The sequence below is a fragment of the Ptychodera flava genome, chromosome 7 (genome assembly GCF_041260155.1).
Source record: "Ptychodera flava strain L36383 chromosome 7, AS_Pfla_20210202, whole genome shotgun sequence".
NCBI classification, from domain to species: domain Eukaryota; kingdom Metazoa; phylum Hemichordata; class Enteropneusta; family Ptychoderidae; genus Ptychodera; species Ptychodera flava.
Window position 1 is genome coordinate 37,820,227 of NC_091934.1, and position 19,362 is coordinate 37,839,588.

At 36.5% G+C, this 19,362-nt stretch overlaps 2 protein-coding genes across 3 annotated transcripts in view; one reads left to right on the top strand and one right to left on the bottom strand.

The window, feature by feature from the left end:
* On the bottom strand, positions 1 to 16,126 carry LOC139137462 (ATP-binding cassette sub-family F member 3-like). The gene is made up of 19 exons (XM_070705579.1): positions 15,978 to 16,126; positions 14,106 to 14,250; positions 13,160 to 13,245; positions 12,232 to 12,284; positions 11,148 to 11,236; positions 10,715 to 10,840; positions 9,356 to 9,460; positions 8,456 to 8,617; positions 7,912 to 8,001; positions 7,238 to 7,297; positions 6,298 to 6,433; positions 5,457 to 5,657; positions 4,807 to 4,883; positions 4,198 to 4,242; positions 3,099 to 3,231; positions 2,419 to 2,599; positions 1,655 to 1,787; positions 1,212 to 1,299; positions 1 to 745 (listed from the first exon to the last, which is right to left on the bottom strand). Exons 1-19 carry the CDS (start codon positions 16,048 to 16,050, stop codon positions 596 to 598), a joined length of 2,133 nt encoding a protein of 710 aa, XP_070561680.1. The 5' UTR covers positions 16,051 to 16,126; the 3' UTR covers positions 1 to 595.
* LOC139137463 (protein LZIC-like) overlaps positions 16,061 to 19,362 on the top strand; it is a 45,016-nt gene continuing 41,714 nt past the window's right edge. The window contains exons 1-3 of one of the 2 annotated variants that reach the window (XM_070705580.1): positions 16,061 to 16,176; positions 17,824 to 18,012; positions 18,629 to 18,764. In XM_070705580.1, the coding sequence (XP_070561681.1) occupies positions 17,912 to 18,012; positions 18,629 to 18,764 (237 nt within the window). In that variant the 5' untranslated portion in view covers positions 16,061 to 16,176; positions 17,824 to 17,911. Of the gene's footprint in view, positions 16,177 to 17,421; positions 17,444 to 17,823; positions 18,013 to 18,628; positions 18,765 to 19,362 lie in introns of those variants that run through there. The other variant, XM_070705581.1, reaches the window with a different exon arrangement.

Here is a 19,362-nt window from a genome sequence, read left to right on the forward strand (position 1 = left end):
TCAAATCTTTATAATGTTTTATTGTATCCACATAAATGCTTATAACCTGGCATAAAATCTAAATGTCGTAGATTTTGGTATCAAGCTATTTTGTGCCAAGAGCTGTTTCCAGTCTTTGCACAAAGTAAATATATTTTGGAGGAAAATATAAATGGCCATGAAAAAACATTCTGGATTGATAACTTCAGCATTGTCATTAAGTTCATGGTCAAATGGTGAAAAAAATTCATTGTAAGTTTCATATGTGACTTTTTTATGAAGAAATATCATAAATACTTTAAATCTGTAAAAATAATATTCCTCAGGATAGATTTCTTACGTTCTAATTTGACTGCATGATGTGACCATCTGTTGACAAGTTAATATGCAAATATATTTCACTGGGCTCATTTGACAATGTGGTGTGACCATCTGTTGACCAGTTAATATGCAAATTAATTCAGCTGATATTTAGTTGCCGTAGTATCTGTTGACAAATAATACACTGATGTCTATTTACTTTTCATGTGTCAAATTTAGTCCAACGAAAGCTTGTGTTGGTTGTTTATGGCAGCTAAAAAATGGCTGATGGCAAAAAAGTCTGCTGGCATTATTTTCATTGTAGCATAAATTCTGCTTCGAGAAGTTTCTTGTATTCGTCGAATCCTCCATCCATTCGTTTCACAGTGCCATTGCCGCATACCCATAATTCCTTGCAAATCATTCTGATGAGTCGTTCGTCGTGAGAGACAAGGATGACTCCGCCCTGAAAGATGAAAAATGTGTAACAAACGATGCAGAGTCAGAAGTTACTCAAAAAACTTTACAGCAAAGAAAAGAAGAATTGAAACACTAAACAGACAAAGACGCTGCCAGTAGTTTTAGTTCCAAAACATACACGGAAATAATCATACTTTTCAATAACTGCATATCACATGTTCTTAAATTACAAAACAGAAACAGAACTGCCACAGAAGAAACTTTTCATTGGCACATTCTAAAATCATTACACCTCATTTTGAAGTAATGGCACCTTATTTGGAAATAATAATACCTTATTTGGAAATAATGTTATGAATGCAAACACCATATTTGGCAATACTGATCCTTTATTTGGAATCAATATTCTTGAACAACCACCTATAACCATTTATATGTGGACACAACAACAACTATATACCGTATAACTGGCAACACAGATGTGTTTTCCTTCCAAATCTAATAATACTTACTTTGAAGTTGTTGAGGGCTTTCCCCAGTGCTTCAATCGTTTCCATGTCCAAATGATTGGTGGGTTCATCCAGTATGAGATAATTTGGGCTGACAACAGAACGAAAGAAAGGTCATATCATATTAAAGGCATTGCTGAAGTATGGATAGGTCTCAATGTGGGCAATAAAAACTTATTGACCTATGTCAGGTCAAATAAATAATCAATGGCATCATGGGAGGTTAAACATAGAAAAAATATAACATTACAGCGATATTACATGCATCACTTTGATTGATGAGTTTCCCCTTTTTTGTGAGAAGTTCTGGAGGAAACAACAAACAAATACACAGTCAAAGAAATCTCGAGACAAATTGATAAGATTTCCCTTGAATTGTAGCATGCATTACATGTTAATTTTCCTGCATCCAAACATTTATCTCAAAAATAAACTTGGTCACTTACTTGCTCATACACATGATTGAAAATGCTACTCTGCTCTTCTGACCTCCGGACAGACTGGCCACTGACCTCAGAGCCAGGTCACCGGACACGCCAAATCCACCGAGAGCATGGCGGTATACTTCAGTGGCTTTGCCTGTAATGGACATGAGATACACAGCATGTCTTAGGTTTGTCTCTACAAATTTACATTACATGTTTAACATACACTGACGTTTGGACAACAAATGAAAATCTTTGCTGACTTTGGTTTTCAATGAAACAAATTTTGGAATTCTAATAAATTAAGTTATAAATGCAACATTTATTCCAGCATAATACTTTCCATTTCTCAACTGATTACATATGCTCAACCCTTTTCCTGCCAGACAGTATCACTTCCCCATCAGCCAAGTCAGTAAAAAGTGGTATTGAGCCAAAACATGATGTATTTTCACCCACTTGGCTTGGTCTGTTATAGCATCTTTAGTCCAAAAAAATCAAGTTTACAGTATTTATGTTTTAAACAGCCTTCAAAAGTTCAATATTATGTTAAAATACACCATATAGAATATGTTGTGTTTCACTAATTTTAACCATCTTGACCTGATGGTGAAATATGGACTTGGCAGGAAAAGGGTTAAGCTTGGAATAATCTGTTTTCAGCTGTATAGTTGAACCTAAACACAGGACTATAATAATGGTAAAGTATTAAATGTATAACATCTTGCTCTATTGAATCTATTGATGGATTTTATTGCATCCACACTGTTGTTATGGCAACTGACCTTTGAACCTGGAAGCCATTAATTCCAATGAGGTCATGTCCATGTCAAGTTGATCCACGTGATGCTGACTGAAGTAACCGATCTTTAGATTTCGATGGACATGTCGTATACCCTTCACCGGTGAGAGTTCACCAAGGAGAATCTTGAGTAGGGTTGTTTTTCCTGTTCCATTCTCCCCAACCTTTACAAAACAAAATCATTGAAATCATGAAAGCATGGGCTAGTATATTTTGTTTTAAACTATGACTTGAAAGCTTGTTCCAATGAACACCAGTATCGTCAAATACTGGTATTGAAGTGTGCAGAGGTGTTACAATTTACATATCAATGCATAATTTGCATATTCATTTTGTGTTGTTACAATGAATTCTATTGTATGTTCATTAACATGTAAATAGACTGCTCAAACACGAGAGAGGTTTGCCCAATCCCTCAAAATTCTATGTGGAGAACCCTGAATTGTAGAGTTGTTAAGTAAAAATTTTCTCTCTCCTCATGTTTTTTATTACAATGTAGCATACAACACACTAACAGAGTCTTCTCATTCAAGACATCTTTGTATGGGTTATTTTCAAATACACTTAGGATAATTCTAGAATCCTGTAGTGTGACACTTCTGGGGTGGAAGAAAACGTTTCCTACATACAGTGAATGCGTTTCATTCGCCAAGGAAGACTTACAATGCAAATCCTTGATTCAAGTCCTGCTGACACGTCGATGCATTTGAAGATCGGTTTGTCCTTGGTGTAATGGAATTGCACTTCATCTAACTGCAGAATTGGCGGTGATAACTTCTCCTGGAGATCTGGAAACCTGAGGTAGATAAAGAACAAAATATGATTGGATGAAACCAATCATGTGATAAAAAATACTAGTGTGATTGGTTGGCAACAATCATGAGATACATGTAGCGTAAAGTTTCACCAGGTGAGGGAGAAAAAAAATATCCATATCTGATGAAGAGCTCATATGCCAGCACTGCTAAAAAGTGAAGAGTTAATTTATCGGAAGGCAAAAAATGCAGCAATTTTTTTTGTGCAGTAGATTTATGATATGCATTTTCAATGAATGATCCTTATTTCTAGGGTCTAATAATTTTTCTGAGTCCTTTTTCATACTGAAGTACCAATGTAAGGAGATGGAAAAGCTATTGCCAAAATTTCCCCGCCACATTTCTTTGTTCAAAAACCCCGCTATACACTTGGCAGGAGGAGTACTACAATAGCAACTATGCATAAATGATAAGTGGGACTGAATTGTAACAATGTAACAGGTCCATCATTAATATGCAAAAGTAAATATTTGACTCGGATTTCGGATATTACTCATACAGGAGTGGTGAAATTAGCACCCACCACCGGACTTACGACTGACACTTCCAGTACAAAAACTATCCGATCAAGGAATCTCTCCACAAATTGTAGCAATAAAAAAGCGCCCCCAAAAACCAAAGAAATTTTGTCCAAACTCCAGAGGGCAGAAGCCAATGTTACATACGTGACTATATATTTAGGAACAAACCTTCAGCTGCAATCAGTGTTATGGAATATGTTTATCCACAGAAATAAATAAAACAAGACAGGCATTAGTATGTCTCAATTTACGATAAAACTTTCAAAATGTTTCACTTGTGTTTTGCAGACAGTCTTTAGGCTTTAACTTTTTGTGGCAAAAGTGTTGTAAAATACTTTTGACAATAAAATAATCTTACAAAACTATTGATTTCAACAGTAACACACTTCATACAATGCCTTTTGGTAGAATTTTGCTATGTCTCACCTTAAAATGACTTCTGTTTCTTTTTCAACTGGTTTGATATCTGGCCTAGAGGGAACAAAAAAGTGCAGACATTGTGAATTTTGATATGTTACACTGAAAAAAAAGTAATAATGATGCCATGAGAGAGTAGTCGACCAATGGGTGAACACCATTGTGTGATCTGTCGTCAATGACCAATCACATTGCAATACTAAAATAGCCGAATATTTAATGATGAAATCATAACTATGTAACCAAACAACACCTCTCATGATTGTAGATTGTGGCTTGTAAGTACAGCCCTGACACTCACATTAACAGAGTATTATTCAAAAGCTATCAATGAAGAATTGTCAATGATCACTTATGAACAAGCCATTTTCATGATCCCGACATAAACCTTACATCCTGGTACTTTAGTTGCTATGGAATCACCAGTTTGTTGTAGAAAAGTCACAACATCCATCCTGCACTGTGATTGGCTATTTTGATGCGTATTGGATTGCTCCTGTTTCTTACATCAAGCAGTATGTTCCAACGTTTACAACACACCATGTTTCGTTGAGACATCCAACATTTCATTTTCTAGCTTACAGAGTGACAGAGAAACACTTTCACATGTATACTTACATTCTTTCCAATAGTTTGATTTTACTTTGCACCAATGCTGCTCTGTTTGCGTTGTACCTAAATCTGTCTATAAACGCCTGTTATTATCAAACAAAGTTAAATATCAGGCAATATATCAAAGAGCTTGCAATTCATAGAATTTAAATGACTAAATATCCATGACATAACACTATCATGGTACAATATTTCATGAACTGATGTACAAGGCAAGAGTTATCCAAAAACACTCATTTTCCTATGCAAAAATTTTCACCTTTGTCTCGCAAGTGTGAGAATGTTAGCAAGTTAGGGAGGCTTACAATAATTATTACTGACTTAGAAGGCATGCTTATATTGTGGTACAATTATTGTTGTAGATGCGTGCTTGTCATCTTACTGTATTTTCAGTCCATGCATAAAGACCTTATCTCAAATTTCATTTCACGTCTCCCCAAAAAATTGTATTTACTTTATAATTTAATCAGGAATATGCCTATATAAAATTTATGACCTTGGAATAGATCAGTTGCAATGTCCAAAAGTACTGTGTTGTGACTTTGCACGTGTCCTCTGTCCAAACTGTTAATACAAATTATCAAGTTAAAGGGTCTTCAATTCAAAATAAATCAGTTAAGGGGTGATTTGACTGCATTCGCTGAGGGCGCTCTCACCTGGACATGTTCTCTTTCCCTCTGTTGTGCTTCATATTCTCGTTGTTGATTTTTCAATTTTTCTGTCTTTGTTTTCACAAAAGTTTCAAAGTCTCCCTTGTAATGATCTAGTTTCTTTGAGTGTAAATGAATGACATCTGTGGTGATACTGTTGAGGAAGTTGCGGTCGTGAGAAACACAAAGAAGAGTTGTCGGCCACCCCTGAAAATGAACAGGACTCTAAAATGAGATGTTTGGAAATAATATCATGAATGAATAATGCTGAACAATACATGGAAACACCCAATCTGTAGCTGATATCAAATCAGTCTGTTTTGAGCTGTAATAGTACACTTTTACAAGTGTAGTTGGAACCCACCATACTAACAATACAATCTACTGGTATAAGCAATCAGTTTTGCAAATACTCACACATGTAAGAGTAACATCCAGATTTTGGTCCAACATCATGATTTCGAAAAATGTAATACAAATTATGTGATAGAACGATAAATATGTGAATCAACTGAACCTGTGACAAAATACTCTGCTGTTGGTGTTTAAATAAGAATAATTTTTGGAGGAATTTTTCACAACTGCAGGCCAGGTAAATGCGTACATGTATAACCTCTGTTTATCACATCTGATCAGCCTTGTCAAGTACACAAAATCTGACGGGTAAAGCAACCGTGACAACTCTAAAGCAATCCTCTTTACAATTTTTTCACAAATTTATCAGAGTTACAATGACCATTTCATTGTTATTACAACCACCAAGATTATTCCAAGATTATTTTGAAATATTATGACGATTAAAGAACATCTTGTATGAAAATAGATGTGATATTATTCAAAGACATACCTGTAAATATGTTTCTAACCAGAATATAGCTTTGAGATCCAACATGTTTGTGGGTTCATCGAGAAGAAGTAAATCTGGTTTGGAAAACAACGCCCTGGCAAGTGCTAGCCTCATTCGCCAACCTCCTGAAAACTCCCTGAATGCAAAATGAAGTTGAATAGCATTGATTTGGATTTCAGGTTTGTTAAAATATAGCTGCATGCGTGACTTCTGACAACGCTGCCTAAAATTCGGACAAATTTTATTGTTGCATGCGTAGCTGTTGTTGCAGCTTGTAGTCTCTGTACCATAAATTCATACCAATCAGTGTGACTTTTAGTTGCCATGGTAACACTAGCAGGTTTTATTTTTGCCGTTTATGTGGAAAATGCGGACAAATATTTATTTATGCATATTAATAAGAAAAAAAATGATGTCATTTGCGATCAGTGCTACACATTCTTTGACCTCTTTGTATAAATTTGACAAAAAATATTTATCATGAAAATTTTAATACATTAAAACAAATGTTCTATAAATTAAGGTGATCAAATCATTTTTTTTTTTACTGCATTTGTCAGTAGCGGTATCTCTGGCCTAGTTTGGGAGGTTGTATGACCTGGCCTGTCAAACAGATCAAGGGTACAATGTACAGATTCTATACATGATAAGGATACTTAGTAAACATGTGATGTCAACTTGATTTATTGATGTAATATTTTCAGGTGTGTGTAATCGGGATCAAAATGTTGATGGTTATCTGGCATTGGAAAACCCAAACATAAGTCTGTGTTCGGATAGGCTTCACTTGAACAGGACACAAATCTGGACAAAACTGAGCACAATTTTCACAAAGATCTGTGTCTATCCAACTGACGTGAATCATTCTCTAGAATGCAAAACAAAGTGTGTGTAATATATTTGAAGCCAATTGAGTTAACTTAGACATGGAGTTTCTCACCTTGTTTTCTGTGCTTGCATTTCTGGTGAAAATCCAAGTCCGGCAAGAATGACAGATGCCCTGTCAAACGATAAATAAAGCAACAGGTATTGCACAACTGACTTCTTGTTACTGATTATTTTGAATTGCGATGTGACAATGTTGGTGCCTATGCGTCCGAGGCCCACTGAGGGGTCAGTGCTATTGGTCTGTGTGTGTTTGAGTCTGTCAGCTTGTCCCTTGACAAATTTGTGGAGCTCATCATCAAAAACTTCAGAACAAAATGTTATGAGTCTGTGCATGTGAAACATTTGGTGATTGTCTGCTTGGCAGTGGGGTCTTGCGAAAATTGCCTGCATAATCACGAACGGTTTGAATATCTATATTTTTTCACAAATGCAAAATATTTCTTATAATGGTGGAGTATTTAACCCTTTGAGCACCAATGTCAATTTTGGTCATGTTTATAAAATATGCCCCAGTGGATTTTTTTCAGATTTTTGCCAAAATTTTGATAAAAAACTGTAGCCGATGAAATGTGATGTTTGTTTGGTCCAAAATTATCAAAAAATTACAGAAAAATTCGTAAAAATTGGTAAAATGTTGCACTAAAATTTTGGTGGGAAAAATTCAAAGGGTTAATGTGATATTTGGTACACGTGAAAAGATACAGGTAGGAAGTCCCTGCTACTCACCTTGACGGTGCCTTGTCTGCTTCAATGTCTTCCAATTTTGCATAGACTTGAGTTAGTCGGGCACTTAGGGAACTATCTGTTGAACCAGGACTGATTTACAATGAAGAAAGAAAAAATCTTCATTATTTTGAATCACTGATCTCAGTGAGATTGTTCCATGGACACTGTTTTGCACAAGAAACATTGAAACCTGAGACAGATCATCCATGATGATCTTACGTGTGAGACAGAACTATGTCAACTTGGAAGATACAACTGAATTAATGTCATTGTTGTAAGATTCACACACCTATTAAACAAAGTCAATGATAGGCGTCACAAAATATATCAACAAGAAATGGACCAACCACAGAAAACCTTACGAAATGGCGATGAGCCAATCCAAAATCTACTTTGATATTATGCATCATTTTATCATCCAATCAGAAAATCTGTGCCTTACAGAGGTTATGTCATCCCCAGCCAATCATAATGGTTTTAACATTCCTGTTATACACTTTGCTTCATTATAGCAAATGTGGCATAAGTTCCATTTGTCTCCTACCTTGTGGCCTGTATTTTCTCACTTATTTCTTTCTCTTCTTTTAGGAGTTTTGCTCGGAGTTCATCGCACTCTAGAACGCTGTCTAAAGCCAGCGTGTCATCCCCTTCAACCTCCTGTTCAACGTGTAATATTCTTATATGTGACGGTATCCGCAATTCTCCCCTGAAATTTCCAGAAAAGAAATAATTACATATGCGTACTTGATCCATAATCACTGAACTTACATGAAGGTAGTATGTACCTCAAAAGTGAAAGACTTAAACATTTTATCACAACTTTCCTCCATAAAACTTTCAACCATTCTCTTACCAAATCAAGAATAAATTTTACAGGTCACTGTGCAAAGTTTGGAAAAATAAATTACCTAACATCTACCAATATTTGAAATTCAAAATGGCCGCCATCCCTTTGTTAACTTTATGGGGAAAAACAAATTTTCAATTTTCTAAAAATTAAGATTTTAAAAGGTTTTCTTGCTCCCAAAATTTTACAATGAGCCCTCTCCCATAGTACTAGAAAAGTACTGAAAACATTTGAGAGTCTGAATATCTGTCCCTACGGCACTCTACCATAACATAAAATTTTGTCACAGAAATTTTTACGAAACATATTTTCATTTTCAAGATAATAAAAAGTAAGCCCCTACATTGTATGCATTATGATATGAAATTTGTGTATGTGTAATGGCTTGATATGGATTTCTACCTGAGTATTGTCTCAATACTACTCACTATATACATCATGGTTATGATTATTTAAATAAGCTGAGACTGTACAGAAATGAGACATCAGTTCTGAGGGCAAAGTGCAATCTCCATCGAATAAATAGAAGCTAAGCTATGGTGCCAGTATTGCTTGACACAGTGATTGTACAGAGACTAGGTCAGAAAGTTAACTTACGTTGATAGAAGTCGTAACATCGTCGTCTTACCAAGCCCATTCCTACCAACCAGTCCATATCGCCTTCCAAAGACTAGATTCAAATTAGCACCAGTCAGCAGAACTCTGTGTAATGAACATAGAAATGGACAAATTGCAAATTATACTGACATGATGAATAATTCCATGGTGCAGGGATTGGGGCATTAAAGGTATACTGTCACCTGCTCCAATTTTGCCACAGTTACCATGGAAAGAGAAAATCTAACCAATCACAGACTTTAAGTGGGTGGCTGCTTTTTAAAAACAGCGCCCTCATGTGGGCATTTTGAATACCAAGTAACGCCCCTTTGACCATATATGGGCATATTTAGATTACAGGTGACTGTATACCTTTCACCCACAAGTACTTTTGACTCTTTATCATGGAATATCTTTATCTGATACTTTCATTTCTTTTTATCATGTTTACAGTTTATATCATTATATAAGTAATATAATAATATAGAGACTTCCATTCTGGTCATTTTGATTTTGTAAAATGCCTGAAACACTTAGGGTGCGTTTGGGCGCACTGTTCTCAACACAAGAACAGTGCTCGGATATGCCGAGCGAGCTCGATTCTCTTCGCTTCATTTCCGGAAATAGTCGATCTTCGTTCCGAGAACGAAGAACACAACCCTGGTCTGATCCGGGAGCAGACGAGAACAAGATGGCGGAAACCAGCCGCGCGAAAATGAAAATGTTAGTGCTATGTTGCTACTGTATGAAAAACGTCTCAGGATACAATGCAAGATAGGTGAATTATTATTACAAGTTTGATCTTTCCAAACATGTGACGTTTTTCGTTTTTGGAGTGTTGTCGAAATTTTTTTCGAGTAAACTGTTGTACAAATGTACAACGAACGTCTTCAACGTAATATTTGGGTAAAGCTTATGTATGAACGATGATTAAAATATAGCGCTATCACTATAGAAACAGGATCTCCTTCGTGACACATGTGACAGTTGTCTGTTCTGTCTGTTGCCGTGACTATAATCACATTTGTACCAAGTTCAGCCAAGGCGAGGCTGTGTCGTTTGGTCGTCAAGAACAAGAACAGCTATCAGAAGCTCGCCCTCATCGGATGTTCTCTTGCTGAGAACGGTACGCCCAAACGCACCCTCAAATGTTAGTATATCAAAGATGTACCTTAAATGTATGTATATCAAAGATGTCCGACAAAGAGCGCCCTCAGTGATGTAAAATATTCGTCATGAGTTAGTACTTGTAAGAAGAGAGGAAAATTCCTTGAAAAGTTAGAATTGAAGACAATGGACTGCACATTTCAGAATGAGTAATCATACACAACAAATGCACTAAAAGTACACATGACTTACTTGTCTCCGAAAGCGATATCAAAATCTTCAATTCTGATATCCTGTGACTTCCCTCCAGCCGAATCAAGTCGGCTTTCTTTTCTGTCGATCACCTGGCTTGCCGAAGCTTCAGCTCCGAGGGAGACTCTGAAAGAAGACAGAAAACAGTGAATGATTTGTGATAAGTTGTTGGTTTACTGGATTGTTATGAAAGCTTTGAATATTTGATTGAAATGGATAACGACATAGTTTCATATTAACAGCGACAAACTCATTGATTTCATTTCATTGATTTCATTTCTGAAAACTATCCCACCTTGAGGTACAAAATGAGAGAGATGCTCTCTATGGTTGAATTGATAATAAAGTACTTGGTTCAGACTTGGCCTCTTGTCAAGTGTTCTGCAAATAAGCTGAATAAAATCAGAAGATTTCACAAAATAATAAAACTCACCCTGGTTTAGTATCTTCTTTCAGAGATCTCTTTTCTTGCTTTGCTTTGAGCTTGGCTTCTGCCTTTTCCAACTTCTTTTTATCAACAACCTGGAGAATAACAAAATCAGTAACGTAAATTGTAAATTTACAAGATTGTTATGATACATTTGTAGCTGTCAACACTTATTGAAAAGGGTACCAATATCTAATTTCAAATCAAGGGTACTGACAAGAGCGGTGTGATACTTGTTTCTAAAGTGGAATGCACCTCAGGGACAGATATTTGGACTCAAATTTTACCACTACTTTGCCTGCCTTCTGCTCATGTGACTCATTTTGAACACTGAGGAGTAAATGAAGGTGTTACCGTCTTGTTTTTGTGGAAATCAGAAAACTAACTTTTTCCCCACAGGGTTCACATTGGGATAGCAGCCATTTTGAATTTTCAAATATTGGTAAATTTTAGGTGATATGTCCTTCTCACGCCTAAATTTGCCCAGTGACCCCCCCCCCCTCCCACCCTCAATTTGTATTCTTTACGTAACATGAAATAGAATGGTTTCATGTTTCATGAGGAAAGTTTGGGCATGTTAAAAAATTTCCAAAGGACCAACTTTATTGAATTTTGTAAAGAATTTGTCTGACATGCCCTTTACCATTTTAAGTGAGCAAATTTTTCAAATAATTATACCAGCAAAGCGTATAGGGGCTGACACAGACTGGACTGCGGTCATGTGACTTTTACAAGGCTGCAGACATAGCTGGTACCATGATGTAAATTGTATGTCTTGTTCTAATCTGTAAAGGAAACGAATGCACTCTTGTGTGTACCGAAGGATTGAATCTTTCTTTTAGATTGACTTCTAAAAAGATAAATTTATACAATGGAAAGATCTAAACCATTTTCTTTGAAAATCAGTCAAAGCTGATATTAAAAACTCACAACAAAGTAGGCCTAAAATGATATTTCCTAGATTATTCCGAAAGTATCATAACCTTACACATTAACTAGACCCCCTAAGTTAATGTCGTTTGACATCTTTTCTCACAGCAATTGCGTACCACGAATGTACACTACATTAAGGCACAGAGACTGTACTTACTGAGGATGAGTCTTTCTGTAGGATCCAGATATTGACATCTTTGTCTACGTCATCTGTAAATCATCACAAATTAATAGAGCGTTTAATTTGTGGTTGATGTCATTGCCATGGATAAAAACATGGCTATGTACTACATTCTGTGTGCCTTACAGCTGTTTGGTAAGATTTCCAAATTATTTGGATCTATCATCAATTTGCTTTCAATCAACCCTCTACAGAAGAGAACACACTTGTGTTCATCAGTGGCACATAAAATTGGTTTATTAAGGTAGAACATACTAAGGGTACAGGTATATGGACTCTCAAACTTTATTGTTTTGACCTGCTGATTGTGAGGACTCATTTGAAGCTTACGAAGTAAATAAAGTCTTCGCCAACTTAATTTTGTGAATATCAGGAATATTATGCTTCCCCATAGGGATAACACAGGGATGGCAGCCATTTTGAATTTCAAATATTGGTAAATGTTGGGTAATCCGTTTCTCTATTTTTATTCTTGATTTTGAAAGAGAACGGTTGAAAGTTTGCTTGAGGAAAGTTTGAGCAAAAATAAATTTTTCATTTTCAAGGCACACACTACCTTAAGAGGACATTTTCTGTACAATAGAATTCACAGAAAAGCACAGTACATAGGAAGATGGTTACCGGACATTTATCACATAGATATACTAGTAGTCGGAGCCAGGGTTAGGAATGGGATCAGGTCATGTGTCCTGTGGATTAACCCTTTAACCGTCATGGTTTTGCCAAAGCCAATTGGTAACAATGATGATTGTACATCTGTACAGGGAATTGGGGTGAGCAGATTAATGTTTAGAAGTGAGAGTAACTGTCCTAGAGCTGTAACCTGACACAATGGTACTCTCTTTGAAAAGTTGAAAACATTTCAGATGTTATTTATTACAGTTCATTTAACACATGCACTTACTTTGTTTTTGTACAACTTCACCGAGTTGTACTGGAGCATCTAGTAGAACCATTCCTCCATTTTCAACACTACCGCCATCTTCATTTCTGTGTAAAAATATGGAAACATAACACAGTTACACACTTTTTGTAGTTTTTAAACTTATGTGGAGACAGTATATATATTTTTATGTGACAGTGCTGTCCTGCAATACTCTAATGAACTCAGGACTCAGTTAGATGGAAAAGTTTCTTGGAAACAGATTTTTCAGAAATATGAAAATTCTAAAAATATCATCGTCACCACCTAGACTTGCACGGAGTCATTTGTCAAATGAATAAATGTGGGAAATCTATTAGTATCACTTAAGTGTGCACTGGTTGTCTCCATCATTCAAATTTTCTACTTGTGTTTGAAGATTTCCACAATGCTTGCAGTCATTATCTTCTATGTAACACTGATGTTACACCTGCAGTGCTGTTATGAATGACAAGCTTGTAAATATTCCCAACATTTCCTATCATTGAAACCATATCAGCCTTGTTCATCAATCATATAAAAACTTCATCACAATACTAAAGTCATACAAATTCCAAACCCATTTATTATTGTTTCCACCATCATTAAAACAAGAATGTAGCGAGGCTCAGGACTGCTGGAAGCTGGATATTTACATCCATGGACATTCCCTACCATAATTTGGGACTAGGGTAGGGGACAGGGTGAGGGTACGGTATTAAAGAGTCTTGTGGGTTTAAGACCAGGGTGACTCTCCTAGAATGCAATTAGCTAACTGTAATTTCATATAAGGATGGTTACCCCCTGGGCATATACCAACTGAGAGATAGGATTGGAGTTGGAGTCCGATGGGTAAATATCAGGGGATGGGGGGTGGGGGGGATGACTGCCCAAGAAATGGGCCACCACATCGTCTAATTTCACACACTGATTATCACAAAATTCTTACAGTGATATTGCTTTCATGAGTTCCCCACATATTCTCTTTATTTCATCATCACTTTTATCCTCAGCAACTTCCTGTAACATTTCTCCGATGGCATCATACAGGTCTTCAGAAGATGAAAAGTCTTCTGTGCCTCCTTCTAAAATACCTAGTCGAGAAATGGATAGAGAGGTGATACTTTTTTCAGTTCACAGGAGACTATAGATGTTCCTTTCAATTGTTTACAACAATATAGACTCAAAGCAACATGTTAAATTATTGTGATCGAAACAACTACGGCAAGAGCAGTCTTCTTAAAGATCTGGACACGAATAGCTTTGTTGGTGATAGAAGGGCTATATTTGCATAACCAGAGTTGAGCAAATTTATCAATCCCAATGAGTCTAATAAATTTACTGAAACAGTAGTGTATCAGGCCTGAAGTTGGATAGTAATCCAACCATCCCATATCTAGCAGATTAGCTATAGGAATATTAGCGAGCGCAGCGAGACCGGCCGAAGGCCGCTCGCGAAGCGAGCATTGAGACTAACGTGTGTACATGAAATTTAGAATGGAATCTCTATATACATGTACCAACGAGTTTGAAAAGAGTGCAATGCCGGTTGTTTACACGGAGGCGGCCATTTTGAATACTTTTACATGGATTGCGTGAAATTAAAGATGTCATCTACCACTCGATAATGTGTTTTTCCAACAAAAGAATCTCTCTGTTCCAAAGAAAGTGAGAAATTTAGTTCAAAATGACTATTTTCGATCACTTTTGAAAGCCCGGTTCGGTCATCACTGTGCGCCGCCATTTTGAAACAAGCCAACTCTCGCGAGGGCGACCAGTCAACTCACGTGAGAATTAAAAATCGTGTGCTTGAGAGCTACTGACGGGAATATCAACTTCAAGTACTTGTTTTACATTAGACTGCCTCTGTTCCCGCCCTTGTTACAATAAACTGATCGGTATCATGTAATTAACCAGTTTTAAATAATTTTTGTTAGTGAACTTGGCATTTCCGAGTTAAATTGCTATAATAATCTATAATTGTTATTCTAGAAAACAATCGACAGCATGCAATTTCAACCTCAATGGCAAAAATATGCATCAAGCATCAAAACACAGAAATTAGCATGCTATCGCCTGAAAACATCAATGACGATATACCCTATCCTGTTCTCACTCTCAGGTCAGACCTGTTACATATTAGGATAGTAACCTGACTTACTATCCTATATCTAGCAGGTTAGCTATGAGATTGTTCCCCAACACCCAACGATTTAACAATGGACAATTTCAACTACATGTATAATGAAATAACTACTAGGTTTACAACATAAAATATCTAAATTGATATCATTTATAGTTTTAAGTTGTACTATATAATCATATATTTCACATTTTCTCGAGTAAATTTTCTTATGAAGACAACTTACATGATGTCGACATCTTGTGCAATAGCTAACATCCAATAACACTGGAAGACTTGATAAACATTGATAAATTATGACAGTTTAATACTAGTTGAGTAGTAAAACTTGCAGTATTTACAGCCTCGTACTTTGAGCCTAAAGAGTCAAGCCTTATTTAGATGGAAGGCAATGAAAACCAAAACACTAAAATTATCCAGATTTTTTCTACTACTGACTTAAACAGATTCACGCTTTGGTGTTCTCTTTCTTCTTCGGTGTGTTGGTCGGCCATTGAATGATTCATTGATTGACAGTGTGTGAGGAAAAATCATGCCACGACTTCGTCGTCATCAAAAGACGACCGGCACTTTTCAAAACTCATTATCTTTCGACGGAAAGCATAATAGAAGTTCCTCTCCGACATACGAATTACAATAACCATCCTTTATCCTACGACGGACAATCTTGTTACTTACCGTTCACATATTGCAACAATTCTGTGTCCATATTCGGAAAACATTGCGACAGGATTTCGCTGTGTGTCGCCATCTTGAAATATTTCTCATGTCTGTCGTATGAGGTCGCTCATCTCTGCCCTTACTTCCTGTGTTCGTACATTTGCAGTCTGCTGACAAGTGACAAGCCCACATTTCTGTAAGGGTCAAGGGAGTGAAGGTAAGCCAGTGTTAAATGCACGTTGCATACAGTTCTGCATTTATTTTTAAAACAAAAACAGTCTCTTAAAATACACGAAGTTGTCCTGCAAACATACATGTGCGCACATGGGTTGTAGTCTGGGCCAACATCTTGTTGAAATACTGTCTACGAGAACGAAATCATCGAGAGCTCTTCTGCCAATAGTAGTGCCATACTGTGATGACCCAAAGCCCAATAAGTATGCTCCAAGTGCCACGATGTCTTGTCAGTTAAATATTTGTGTCTGCGCGTGTTGCACGTCGTCATCTGTTGGACAGTTTAATCAAAATTGTAACGTTCTAACAGAAGATCTGCAAATGCATTCAGGAGGCCACTTCTGGAAGTGAGAACGTGTAGATTAATACCTGGAAGTTGACAGGGTGCTGAAATATAATGATCTTGTTTATTAGCTTTACATCATTGTATCTTCAAACAATAAAATTACAACTATCAAAACAGAGCATATATCGGTTTCACTACTCTTAAACAATAGATTCACCTTACCCTGGGCAACAGTGCCATCAAAATGTGGGCAACCCCAACTTCATGACCTCGTGACCTCTCTGGCCCAGAAAGGCCACCCACTGTGCCAAGGTTACTAAAAGGACAGGTGATTCTGGGTGCAACTTTATTGTGTGTGTGTGTGGGGGGGGGGGGGGGTCTGTCACCTTTAATCTCAAGCATTATGGTCTATCAGGTATCTGAATATCACATATCATATGATTTCAGACAAAATTAAAGTTTAGAGTAACACTTAGCTCCACCCTCTATCCACTCTCTCTTTTGTAATTGTTTGGAAGACAATGCACTGCAAGGCAAATTTATAACGACCCATTAATCTTTATAGAATCATTTTCTGAAAGATTTCCTGTGGGCCTACCCCTTCTCCAACCTTCTAGAATAATATGCTTTTAATTAAAGTAATGCTTATCATAAAATTGACCCAAAGGCCCGAAAAAATTGTTATGCGGCGACGCTGGTTTGTTTGTTTTTTCCTTTCTTTTTTTTATTCCTAACAATGCTGGTTTGGCACTATTGATGCAACAGTTATTGTCTTTTATCACTGGCTGCATAATACTTCCGTTTTCTGTTTATCATTTTTGGACATGCAAACAGGGATATCAAGGATAACTGTACTGATGAGTATGTAAACCCCCAAAAAGCCATGACGTGTAGGTTGTGAAATGATGTGCGCGGTGACCAGAAACAATCTTTTTGTTTTGGCCTAATGCTAAACCATTTATAGGTCAGATTTTATTTTTGTTCTTAATTTTAGGTATTGGGGTTGGGGGGGGGTCTAAAGGAAGTCCTGCTGCCTTTATTCATGTATCACATGTAGGGAACAGAGTAATTGTTATGAATGAGTTACCAATCAGAGATGTTATTTTGAATGTTACAGTATAAAATTGAATACAGGGTATTGTGATTAGTATATTCTGATATGCTAATTCCTGTTTGCAAATTAAATACATGTGTTTATCCTTTTTGCTATTAAGAATGAAATCCATCGATCCTATCGAAAACAAAGGGCTGTACCAAAATTTTTTTGAAAACGATCATACAGCATTCAATCACTTGCAAGAGACTGAGAGAATATTCAAATAAGTGTATTTTTATTCTTTCCAGACATGATTTTGATGTAGCCTATCACCAAGGAAAGAAGACCAATATTTCTTGAAGTTTTGTGACTGTGTTTGTGCAATTGTATTTCATCATGGCTTCCAGAGGACGAACAGAGACCTCCAAACTGAGACAGAACTTAGAGGAACAGTTAGATAGGTTGATGGCTCAGCTGTCTGATCTTGAAGAGTGCAGGTAGGAATTTAATTTGTAAGAAACCTTGCAGAGCTAATGGTTTCACCAGAAAGATAATGTAATAATAATATTTACGTTTTGAAGGGATGGAAAATTTCATTAAGAGAAGTGGCAGCTAAAAATGTAAGAAAGTAGCTTGGTGATTTAATCATATGATCCCTTAGTAGGAGTATCTAAAAAATTATTTCCGAATTACACTGACTGTGGTTCCCAAAAAATGTACAGACATAACTGTGGTCCAATTGGCAGGGGCTAAAATGACAATAAGAAGACAAAGAATTAATCAAAGGGATAAAAAATTGTATTCAAAACTGAAATTGGTGGTTAACAGAGCAGATAACTTCATGGAGTGATTGAAGTAACTTTCACAGGACTTGAAGTGGTCTTGTCAGTCATTTACTGCCTTGTTTTTCCATACTGCCATGTCTTTACATGTTTTACCTCAGTGTTTGTTTGTTTTTCATCAATTTGTGAAAAAACTTACCTGTCTGCAGACAGCAAACAACAAATTTCAGTATAGGTAAAGAGGCACCTTATTGCAGGTTCAAGATTTCAACAGCACTGAAACTATTTTCTTAACAATATTATTTTGTTTGTGTTGATTCTTTTGTTACAGAGAGGACCTTGACGATGAAGAATACGAAGAAACCAAGTCGGAAACTCTGGAACAGTTGAAAGAGTTGAAAGAAACACTTGCTAAAATTACGGCTGGTGATATGTCACTAGTAGACGAACTCAACTCTATGCAATTAGTAAGTGGATGTACAGAATGTACCAAAGTCAAGATGCATTGAATTAGATGCGACAAATACTTGACTAATACAGGACAGATTTGGTGTTTTAATAATGCAATGGGAACCTTGTAAAATCCAGTCCAAACATAGTGTTGAAGAGCTACAGAAATTGTTATTGTCAACTCTTTTGAGGAAAATATGACATTGACCTACAAATTAGATTGTCACTGCAAACTTGATAATTGGATTGCTCAATTTCTTGGTATATTTTTGATAGTTTGAAATTAATTCATTGCATGTGCTAGTCTCTGACACACATTGTCAATAGTGAAACATGTAATGTAGACAAGGATTCATGTGTACATACTCATCACCATAGCTAGTATACTGAGATGGGTAGACCAATATCTCTAAAACTTTATCTTAAGAACAACCCCAGGGTGGGTACTCCCATTGAAAGGTGTACGGGTATTTGCTGCCCAAATAGGTTACGAAAAAAATCCCAAAACACGGGTAACTTTTCATACAAACCTAAATATGGGTCAGTAACAGAGGAAATGCCGCCACACATCAGGAAAGCCTTCGCATGCAGTAGAATAACAGTAAAAATTCCCCA

Excerpts from the sequence above, each read along its gene's own strand:
- LOC139137462 (XM_070705579.1), bottom strand. The coding sequence starts at position 16,050 with ATGGCGACACACAGCGAAATCCTGTCGCAATGTTTTCCGAATATGGAC. Across the intron at positions 14,251-15,977 it reads ATTGTTGCAATATGTGAACG|GTATTTTAGAAGGAGGCACA; the intron begins GTAAGTAACAAG and ends TTTCTCGACTAG. Across the intron at positions 3,232-4,197 it reads GAAACAGAAGTCATTTTAAG|GTTTCCAGATCTCCAGGAGA; the intron begins GTGAGACATAGC and ends TATCTACCTCAG.